Below are 11105 nucleotides of genomic sequence, written 5' to 3'. Positions count from 1 at the left end.
CCGCTTGTTTTTTGGTCTTTCTGCCCTCAGTTTTATCTTCAGGAAGTGAAAAGCATGCTAAGTTGGTGTGAGGTCAGGTGACTGACTTGGCCATTGAAGAATATTAAATTTCATTTTATCAAATTTATACAGTCCCAAACTTTTCAACAATTTGGATAACAAAAACATGGTTTGTGGCACAATCCTCAGAGGATTTCCCAACACAAAAATAAACCAACTGACAAGGAAGGCCAATTGAGGAAACATTAGATGGCTAAGGTATGGGACAATGCTGTTTGGACAGTGGATGGACACATAGCAATTCCCTGTCTTCTGTCTTTTCAAATTTTCATATAGCCTTCAGTTGCTTCGCCGCAGCTCGGAGGGTGAAGTCTGCAACCCATGGACATCACCAAATGCTAAGCTTCCTCCCTTGAGATGAATTGAATTGCGAGGCCTTTACTGCAGCGACCTTAAGTTGCTGCTTGTTTATAGGTCTTTCTGACCTCAGTTTTGTCTTCAGTAAGTGAAAAGCATGGTCAGTTGGGTTGAGGTCAGGCCATTAAAGAATATTCCATGTCTTTGCCTTGAAAAGCTCTTTGGTCTTTTTTGCAGTATGTTTTGGGTCATTATCCATGTGTACTGTAAAGCACCGTCCTATCAGTTTTGCAGCATTTGGTTGAATCTCAGCAGATAGGATAGCCTTATACACTTCAGAATTCAGTGACCCAGTCCCATTGGCAGCCATACATGGCCATGCCATAACACTTCCTCAAGCATGTTTGACAGATGATGTGGTATGGTTTGGATCATGAGCCGTTCCTTTCCTTCTCCATACTCTTTTCTTCCCTTCATTTTGGTACAAGCTAATCTTGGTTTCATCAGTCCAAAGAATCTTGTTCCAGAACTTGGCAGGCCTTTTCAGATGTTTTCTGGCAAAGTCTAATCTGGCCTTTCTGTTCTTGAGTGTTACCAGTGGTTTGCACGTTGTGGTAAACCCTCTGTATTTACATTCATGAAGGTGTCTCTTGATTCTAGACTTTGAAAATGATATGCTTACCCCGTCGAGAGTGTTCTTGACCTGGCTAGATGTTGTGAAGGGTTTTTCTTTACCATTCCTTCTTTTTAAGAATGAACCAAATTGTTGATTTGGCTACTGCTAAAGTTTCTGCCATCTGTCTGATAGGTTTGTTTTGTTTTGTTTTTTCAGCCTATTCATGGCTTCCATCATCTGCATCGACACCTCTTCGGACCACATATCAAGAGTTCCCATGAATAGCTACCGAATTCAACACTTGGAATCAACTCCAGACCCTTTATCTGCTTCATTTGTCATGAAATAACGAGGGAACAGGCCACACCTGGCCGTGAAACTGATTGTCAGTCAACTGTGATGGCAGCGATTACAGCCTCAGGTCTTCTTTGGTATGATGAGGCAAATTTTGCACACCTGGATTTGGGGATTTTTTTTTTTGCCACTCTTATTAATTACTGTGGAGACTCTGAAAATGAGAGTGTATAAAGATGGCTGTAATTTCAGTTAAAGTGATATTTTTGTTAAACCCCTTAAATTAAAGCTAAAAGTCTTCGCACATTTAATCACATCTTGATTCGTTCATTTCAAATCCATTGTGTTGGTGTACAGAGGCAAAATTACAAAAATTGTGTCACTGTCCAAATACTTATGAACCTATCTGTACTTAATTACTTTACACCACTATAAACAAATACTCAGACTTACGACAGACTAAATTCATCCACTGCACAAAGATGTGTAGTTCTTGACTGTTTTAAATCGGACTAATGTGCCATGAATTCTGAGTAAATTAAGACTTTTTTCAAACTAAAAAAATGGCTGACAGCAACTGCTCTAAGCTGCTCAGTTCTCTTCACTCCAGCAGCCTTCTGTATGAATTCAAAAATTAAAGGACAGTTTACTGGAAAGAGTATAACAATACAAAAAAATGTTCTAGTGGCATAAGATCTCAGCATAGTGCAGACCTGTAGCAGAGCTGTTGTGGCTTCTTATTTTGGCAGAACTCAGTACTTCTGCTAAGTGGTCAGTCAGACTCAGGATAGTTTCCTTGGGAAAATTAAAATGACCGACAATGTCCTCACTGCTGTAGATTTTCCCTTGTCCTTTTGAGAAAGAGCATTTTGAAATAAAAATATCTATAAAACAAAACGATATCCACTGAAACTAATATGAAAATTAATGACGAAATAACATTTCATAATAATGAGTTTTAATTATTTCCTCAGTTATTTCATAAATTGTTGGTTCATTTATATATTTTATATAATTTATTCAAATTATTGTTTAATAATGTAATTTTCATTTATTTTTTTTAATATTGAACACTTAGTATTATAACAGTGCAAAGAATTGACATGTCTTAAAATTATGCTCTTTATGTTGCACTGGCAACCTTTATTTTATTCGAGAGAAACAAATACTTTGAGTTTTCCATCAGTAGTGAACGATTAAACACAAAACAGGGACTCAGATGTGTTTCAGCCCACAAAGAGCAGGGCAGCAGCAGTTTACTGACCTATGTGATCCAGTCTGGACTGTGCCTTGAAGCTTCCCTGCTGTCCACACTGCAACACAAACGCACTTGTCATGATTTATGATTTATCTTTTCATATGGTTTTGTGTACTTTGTCCTCTACAAATGACTTTGTCTCTATGCCAAGATTTGTGCTCCATAAAAGAACATGGAATGACGAGAAAGGAATACACCAATACATGAACTTAGAGCCAAGTTTACATTTTTATTACTTTTATATTGTTTATTATATAAGTAAAACCTTAAAATAGCAAACAAACATAGTAAGAGGAAGTTGTATTTAAATCGACAGAGGCATAAAAATACATACAGCTGAGAGTTTCCAAATCCTCTGCAGTATCCTAGCAATAAACCCCACATAGCAGTGACAGTCAACATATCACGTGTTAGGTTTCATTTAATGGTTAGCAAAGGGCTTGTGAACAACAATTCATTCTAAGTGCACATTTGTTTACAGACTGGTGATAGTAAAATCAAAGCTTCTGCTATGGCACAGAAGTCAAACTATGATGCTCTGCTTCCACTGTCATCAGTCACATCCACAATAGTCAGTGCAGTTCAGCTGTCAGGGCTCCAGAGCCATGTTCTCTATGCCAACCTTCCGTCTTCGAGGCTGTTGAGGAAACATAAAGGAATTATTTTCTTTCACTTAACGCTGTTGTCAGAGTGCATACAGTAATCCTTAATGACCTCACGGTTTTGTCTCAGGTGGTTAAAAGTTTGCATTGATCCTTTAATGGTCTTCTGAGCTGTTTGGTAAAGCAAAATTTGAGTTGCGGTATCTTACTAAAAAATGTGATGTACTTCACTGAATTAATTGAGCCATCTCTGAGACACTAATTTTATTCCATTGTATATTTGTTGAGATTATTATATTTTATGATTATTCTTATTGTTCTGTTTTTGGACATGTTTTTGATGTTTTTAATTACATTACAGTTATTAATCGAGCAAATCCAGGGTGATACTGATAATATTGGTAGTAACGAGTCAGCAAACCCAAATTTAAGCACAATATCAATATAAAAAGTTGTGACATTGACCACTTCACTCTGTTCACTGGGGGTGATGCCACTTCTGCCCAAACAGTCTATCAAGATATAAGGGAACAGTAAATACTCAAATTTCATGTGTTTGAATACAAGTCAGTGGTGGGTTGAAGAAAACTATTGAGCTGTTGCACCAAAACACAGATATGCAGGTTTGATGTAGTCCTATAAAACATCACTTCATATTATATGACTTTTTATTATTTTTATATAACCTTTAGTTATTTTGCTTATGTATTTTTAAAACCTAGTATTCATTTATCTGTAAACAAATTTTACACATTACTCTTGTCCATAAAGAGAGTATGAGATACATATAAAAAGAGATATGCAATTCAAAAAAATGTATTTAGTTTTGCTTTAATGGACAAAAAAAAGAGTAAGCTGAGTAATGGCCCGCTCTATAACCTTGCTTGTGTAGCTCAGATATAGATTTGTATCTTGTGGATTCATTACCTGATTTGAATGTAAGCACTACAATGTTATGTAGATACAGTGGCAAGAAAAAGTACATGAACCCTTGGATTTAATAACTAGTCGATCCTCCTTTGATAGCCACAATTTCAAACAAGCGCTTCTGTTAGCTGCGGTTTAGAGGTGCACAATGTTCAGGAGGAATTTTGGACCATTCTTCCTACTGAACTGCTTCAGCTCAACCATATTCTTAGGATGTCTGCTGTGAGCGGCTCTCTGAGGTCATTCCACAGCATCTCTATTGTGTTAAAGTCTGGCCACTGATGCGGAAACTCCAAAAGGTGGATTTTCTTCGTTTGAAGTCATGCTATAGTAGGTTTACTTTGATGTATAGGGTCACTGTCCTGCTGCATCACCTAATTTCTACTGAGCTTCAGCTGGCAGACAGCCACCCTGGCATTATCCTGTAAGATACCTTGATAAACTTGGGAATGCTTTTTACTTTGGCCCTCTTTGCTACCTTACTGATTATTCTCTGTTGTGCCTTTGGAGTCATCTTAGCTGGGCGCTAACACATTATAGCACTGTTCACTTTATTTGTTCCAATGTGGGATTTTTTTGAGGCAGTATATAGAGCATGAATGTCGCACATTCAAATAAAGTGACAGATGGTAAATACAGTGCACAAATTAGTAAACATGGAGATTTTGGACATTGCCTTTTTTATGTCCTTCAAGCTGTTTGCTGTGAGCACTGGTTTGAATGTCTGCCTCTTAGCCAGCACCTTTCAAGAGCTGTGTGTTTGCCTTTATGTCTGTGTTGTGTATGTGTGTCTGTTTACCTGCTCATCATCACAGCAGCAGCAGCAGCAGCAGCGGATGAAAACCAAGATGACCAGCAACACAACCATACCTGACAACACACATCAGATACATTGAGTGGACAGAGCACAAGTAATCAGTGTTCAGAGTAGGACTGTAGTCTTGTCAGGGTGGAAACCCTCCTACATCCACAGTCAGACCATCACATCAAACCTAGATTCATAAAACTTTCACGGTGGTGTAGCAAAGGGAACAAATTTTTTGAAGAGTTTGATGTGATTGGTACCAAAATCCAATGTGTTTTAATAGCAGACAGCTCTGTTCTGACACTGTCAGAAATTTAGGAAGTGCCTGGTGTTCTCTTTCAAGAAAAAAGGGACCTAAACTAGCTCTCAGACACTTCAATGAAAAAAGTATTTGAATTTCCTGGAAACGGCTACATCTTGGAAAATAGTGAGTCTTCATTGGTGACCTAATGCAGCACCAGCAGGTTTAACTAGAAAGCCAATCAATATAGTTATTGCAAATTTTGCCCTTGATGATGTCAAGCTGTCCAGGCCCAGAGGCAGCAAAGCAGCCCCAAATCATGAGTCCACCATACACAACTTTTGAGATGATGTTTTAATGTTAGTTTGCAGTGCCCTACTTTGTGCTGCATGTTATTCCCACAAAGGTCAACAAAACATTTTCCCGGTAGCGTTGTGGAGTATCAAGCTGCTCTTTGGCAAACCTCAGGCGTGCAGTGATGTTTTTTTTTGCAGAGCAGCAGCTTCCTCTATGGTGTCCTGCCATGGACACCATGCAACGATGTACCATGATTTGTGTATGGTAGACTCATGAGCAGAGATGTTAAACAGCTCCAATGATTCCGTTAAACCTTTAGCTGTTAGTCTGAGCTTCTTTTCTACCCCACTGATCATTCTACATTGTGCCGTTGGAGTCACTTTAGCTTGGCGCACACTTCCAGCTAAGATGATTTTAAAAGCACAACTAAAACAGAATTAAACTGTCTCCATTTAATGACAGTTTGTGTAACTGTGGACCTATAAATATCTTAACTCTTTGAGATGATGTTGAAACTCTTTCCAGCTTCATGCAAATCATCAAACCTTGATCATAAGTCCTCTGAAATCTATTTTCTGCGAGGCATGGTTCACATCAGAAGACGCTTCCTATAAACTCAAAATGTTTGAATGTTTTTTTATAGCCAAAGTAGCTCTAAAACACACCCCCAATCTGCTTTCATTTGACTGACTCCAGTTTTACTAACTCCTGACTCCAATTATTTTGTTGATGTCATTAGCTGAGGAATTCACATACTTTTTCCAACTTTCAAACTTCCAATTTGTGAATGTTTGAATGATGTACTCAATACGAATGAGAAAAGCACAAGGATTTGCATGTTATTTGTTAAAATAGATTGTGTTTGTTCTTTTCTGTAACTTAGTTGAAGATCTGATCATAGTTTAAGATGAATTGATACAGAAATGCAAGTAATTCTAAAGGTTTGACAAACTTTTTCTTGCTACTGCAGTGGAGGGTTGCACCATGTCAGACGTTTTTTGTGTATTATATGGCCAAATATCAAACCTGAGGTAGGTGAAATGTTGTTGCCAAAAAGGGGTGTTTACACAGCAGTTCTTAGTTGATATACATTTGTTGCATGAAGACATTTTCCTTTAGTAATTTATTAGTATTTTATATAACTGTTTACATGATCAGAGATGCAAGGCTCACACTGATAGTATTAAACATGTTAATGCAGACTTTTTGCTGAAATTGTTATACGACAGATTTGATGAACACCACTTAGCTGGCTGCAGTGGATATTTGACGCCACTCTTGGTTCGCTGTATCTAACTCTCAAAGAAATGAAATGCAGAATCAATTTCTGTGGACATGTCCCTTGGACTTGACTGCCCTGGTTTAAGAAATGATAAAGCAACATGTCATTGTGGTGACACTGATGCACTAGCTGAATTTATACCATTAAATATTTTGAGTTATGGCCATCTGCAGGACAAATTAAGTGTTGTGCAGCTCAGTATAAAATATTTTAGTGACTGATCTTAAGGTTTTGAGAACTGAAAGTGTTTTAGAAAATGTTCTTAAGCAATTGAGAAAAACTAAATAGAAGGTTGGTTGAAGGGGTAGTGGAGAATGTTAAAATGTACATGTTTTATTGTTTTCTACCCATTTTCTCCTTTGCATTTGCCTTCAATAAAACCCTGATGCTTACAGTGCTTTCAGAAAGTATTCAGAACCCATAATGACAAAGTCAAAGCAGAATTTTAGAAATTTATAAACAAAAAGGAAAGAAACTTAAGTATCACATTAACTTAAGTTATCAGCCCCATCACTCAGTACTTAGTTGAAGCACTTTTAGCAGCGATTACAGCCTCAGGTCTTCTTTGGTATGATGAGACAAATTTTGCACACCTGGATTTGGGGATTTTTCCTGCCACTCTTATATGCAGATCCTCTGAAGCTCTGTCAGGTTGGATGGGGACTGTTGAACAGCCATTTTCAGGTCTCTACAGAGATGTTTGAATGGGCTCAAGTCAGGGCTCTGGCTGGGCCATTGACCAGGTTTTTTTTAAGGATATCTCTGTACCTTTCTCCATTCAACTTTTCACCTCAACCCTGACCAGTCTCCCTGTTCCTGCTGCTGGGGAGAATAAAAAAAAAACACACACACACACACACACACACACACACACACACACACACACACACACACACACACACACACACACACACACACACACACACACACACACACACACACACACACACACACACACACACACACACACACACACACACACACACACACACACACACACACAACCGTTGAGATGTAATTGGGCAGGCGATGAGCAGTGCCTGGTTTCCTCCAGACATGACACTTAGAACTGGGGCAACACGGTTCATGGTTTCATCAGACCAGAGAAACTTGTTTCCCCCCCATTCTGAGAGTCCTTTAGGTGCTTTTTTTGCAAACTCCAAGTGGGCTTTCATTGAGGAGAAGATTCCGTCTTGCCACTCTGCCATAAAAGCCCAGACTGGTGGAGTGCTGCAGCGATAGTTGTCCTTCAAGAAGGTTCTTCCATCTTCACACAGGATCTGTGGAGCACATCAAGAGTGTCCATCGATTTCTTGGTCAGCTCTCTTACCAAGGGTCTTCTTCCCCCTGCGGCCAGCTCTAGGAAGAGACCTGGTTGTTCCAAACTTCTTCCTTTTAAGAATTATGGAGGCCACTGTTCTCTTCGGAACCTTCAGTGAAGCAGAAATTTTGCATAGCCTTCCCCAGATCTGTGCCTCTACACAATCCTGTCTCTGAGGTCTGCAGGCAGTTCCTTTGACCCCGTGGCTTGGTTTTTTTCTCTGATATGCAGCTGTCACCTGTGAGACCTTATATAGACAGGTGTGTGCCTTACCAAATCAGGTCCAATCAACTGAATTTACCACAGATGGATGCCAATCAAGGTGTAGAAACATCTCAAAGATGATCAAGAGAAATGGGAGTCACCTGAGCTAAATTTCGAGTGTCATATCAAAAGGTCTGAATATTTATGTCAAAATATTTCTGTTTTTTCTTTTTAATACAATCTGCCAAAAATTCTAAATTTGTTTTCAATTTGTCATTGTAGGTTATTTATGGTAGACTGATAAAGAAAAAAATGAATTGAAATTTTTTTTAGCATAAGGCTGCAACATAACAAAATGTGAAAAAAGGCAAAGGGGGCTAAATACTTTCTGAATGCATTGTATGTTGTATGGAAATCATCAAAGCGTCTTTGCCTATATAATCCAATTTTCTTCACCTTCACTCACCAATGAAGATCAAGAAGACTGCAAAAGAAGCGATATCCCAGTCAGATTGGAAGAACTGCTTGGTCTGCAGTCTGGAAACCACATCATTGAACTGATCCTCAAACTCCTGCTGGATGGCCCTCTGATCCATCTCTGTTCTCAGAGACATACACAGACAATGACACATTACAGTTCAACAACATTCTGACTCCATGAATCTGCATAGTTTTATTCACACATCACAACAGCGCCAGGCAGAGCAGCGCCACTTAATTGTATAAATTGTTTATTAAGAATTGAAGCAGACTTTAACCATAAATCCAAGATTTCTGTAAACACGGTTACACTCAGGTACATTATTAACAGGTATAGAAACAGGTTTAATGTTCTTCCTAGAGATGAAAGGCTTTGTCTTATTATGTGATTTAGATGAGATTAAAGATAAAGTCCATATTTTATTGCTCTTCATATTGCAATTTAAGTACTATAGGGAATAGGGATAGAGAATGACATGCAAGCCATATTTGGAACAGGGAATGTTGCAGTTAAAAGTTGACCTCTATATCTGGAAAATGTATTGACAGTGTCCTGGTTTATTTTGTGTGATTGGTAAATGCATGTTTTTTTTAGGATTGTGTGTTTTTGTGCTCTTTGGGATTAAAAGAGGTTTGTTTGTTGAGGTATAAAGTGTACAGAATGATGATGTGGGTTGATATAAATTTGGTTATGAAAAAAAAACACCATCTTTTACAGCTTTCCATCCATCCATGGCCAACAACAACAGGTATTTTTCACAGAAGACATTTTGCGTGACAGTAGAAAAAACACAGGTGTAAATAATAAAAGTGAGTAATGGCTGAATTAATTTTAGCTGCTCTAGTTTTTTTTTTTGACAAGTCAAGTGTCTGCTGTTAAAAAGGTCAATTTATGGATATATGTGGTATTCAATACATGAATAAATCAACACACTTCCTTTTGGGTTGACAGGAAACTTGGCGGATTCATTGGACATCGCTAGTGTTTGCTTTCACTTACTCAATAGTTTTTAAAGATAAAATTTGACAGCATATATTTTATTCTACACTAGATTCAAAAGTTATTCGTTCTAAACTATTGTGTGTTTCTTTGGCGTTATTCAGGATAGCAGATGCCTACCTAAATGTAGCGTCGCTCGTTTTAGTTTTTTTCCTTCCGGGTATGAAGGGCTACGTGGCTGGCGCACCTGTTTACACTGAAGTACTGACCCGATACCAATCTGACTGCCTCCTTTCGCATTTAAATAAATGGTGGTATGATTTTCTCTTCGGGTGTCTTAAGACTAATGCATCCTGATGGACAGGCCGCATGACTCCAAATTACAGGAACTACAATATAACAATCAAGAAATCATAGAACCCTATTGTAATGTCCTTGTAGCTGGCTATGAGCTGGTAGAGAAACAAACGTGAGGGTGTTCTGGTACTCTGTATGGAAGATCCTTTCCTCCAGGAAAGGCAAACGTAAAAATACACAGTCAAATTTCACCATCAGACTAAGCCTTAACCTAAACTTCCTCTGCTACAATTAGATGACAATATGATAAGTCAAAATTATGACGTCAGATTTATTCGATATTTCAAAATACGACTTTTCATCTCATAAGGAGTGACACAGAGATCAAAAACGTGCAGATGGTATGCTGCTCTTCTTGTAGCGTCACAAGTAGATTCTTAGTGGTGTGCAAATTTGACTTGTTGTTGGTCATGGTTTTTCCACCAACACATTTGCCACTGTCCATCAGTTTTATGTTCCACTGGCATATACTACTTCTTACTCTTAAATAAATAAATAAACAAATTATTAATCATTCGCTAGCTTGGCCGCCATTCATCACATCAGGGATAGGTGTCTTGTATCTATTACGTATTAGCTACATGTTTTACACAGTAACGTTACCTGCTGGTGGACAATGGCATATCTGATTACCGATGGAACATCAGTGATGTGTTTTTATGTGGCACACAGCAGCAACATATGCCAGTCATGAAGTTACATATGAAGCCACTAGGGAGTGGTATATGACAGTGAAAGTGGACTCAAATAGCGTTTTCTTAAGCCATAACCCGGTTGAACAGCAGCGACGTACCACTAGACAAAGCAGCATACCACTAAGAATCGACATATGACACTGAAACAAAAGTGGCACACCGGTGCACCGTGGTATCTGCCGGTGAATTGGAGCGAAAAGTCTTTTATAAACCACACACAGCATCGGCATTTCATAATGAGTGTCATATGTCAATACGAATTGGTATATGCCGATGAACAGAGGTGTATGGCAATTAAAACACGAGTAACATACGATTTCTAAGTCCCACAAGCTGCCAAAACGGCAGCAGTACATCAAAAACAAATAGTGACATACCACTCAGAATCAACACATTTTTGTAAACATTCTTTGGACAAAGCCAAAGTTT

At 38.4% G+C, this 11105-nt stretch overlaps 1 protein-coding gene across 2 annotated transcripts; it reads right to left on the bottom strand.

Moving 5' to 3' along the window:
- Positions 1-2734: 2734 nt before the first annotated feature.
- smim22 (small integral membrane protein 22) lies at positions 2735-10052 on the bottom strand. 2 transcript variants are annotated; one of them, XM_040156161.1, is made up of 4 exons: positions 9805-10052; positions 8671-8802; positions 4854-4924; positions 2735-3162 (listed from the first exon to the last, which is right to left on the bottom strand). In XM_040156161.1, the coding sequence occupies exons 2-4, from the start codon at positions 8798-8800 to the stop codon at positions 3115-3117; spliced, it is 249 nt and encodes an 82-aa protein (XP_040012095.1). In that variant the 5' UTR covers positions 8801-8802; positions 9805-10052; the 3' UTR covers positions 2735-3114. The 2 variants fall into 2 exon arrangements, with proteins under 2 accessions (XP_040012095.1, XP_040012105.1); XM_040156171.1 differs by lacking the exon at positions 9805-10052 and adding an exon at positions 9685-9788.
- Between the last annotated feature and the right edge of the window lie 1053 nt (positions 10053-11105).

The sequence above is a fragment of the Xiphias gladius genome, chromosome 3 (assembly GCF_016859285.1).
Source record: "Xiphias gladius isolate SHS-SW01 ecotype Sanya breed wild chromosome 3, ASM1685928v1, whole genome shotgun sequence".
NCBI lineage: Eukaryota > Metazoa > Chordata > Actinopteri > Istiophoriformes > Xiphiidae > Xiphias > Xiphias gladius.
This window is presented reverse-complemented; position numbering and strand designations above follow the sequence as displayed.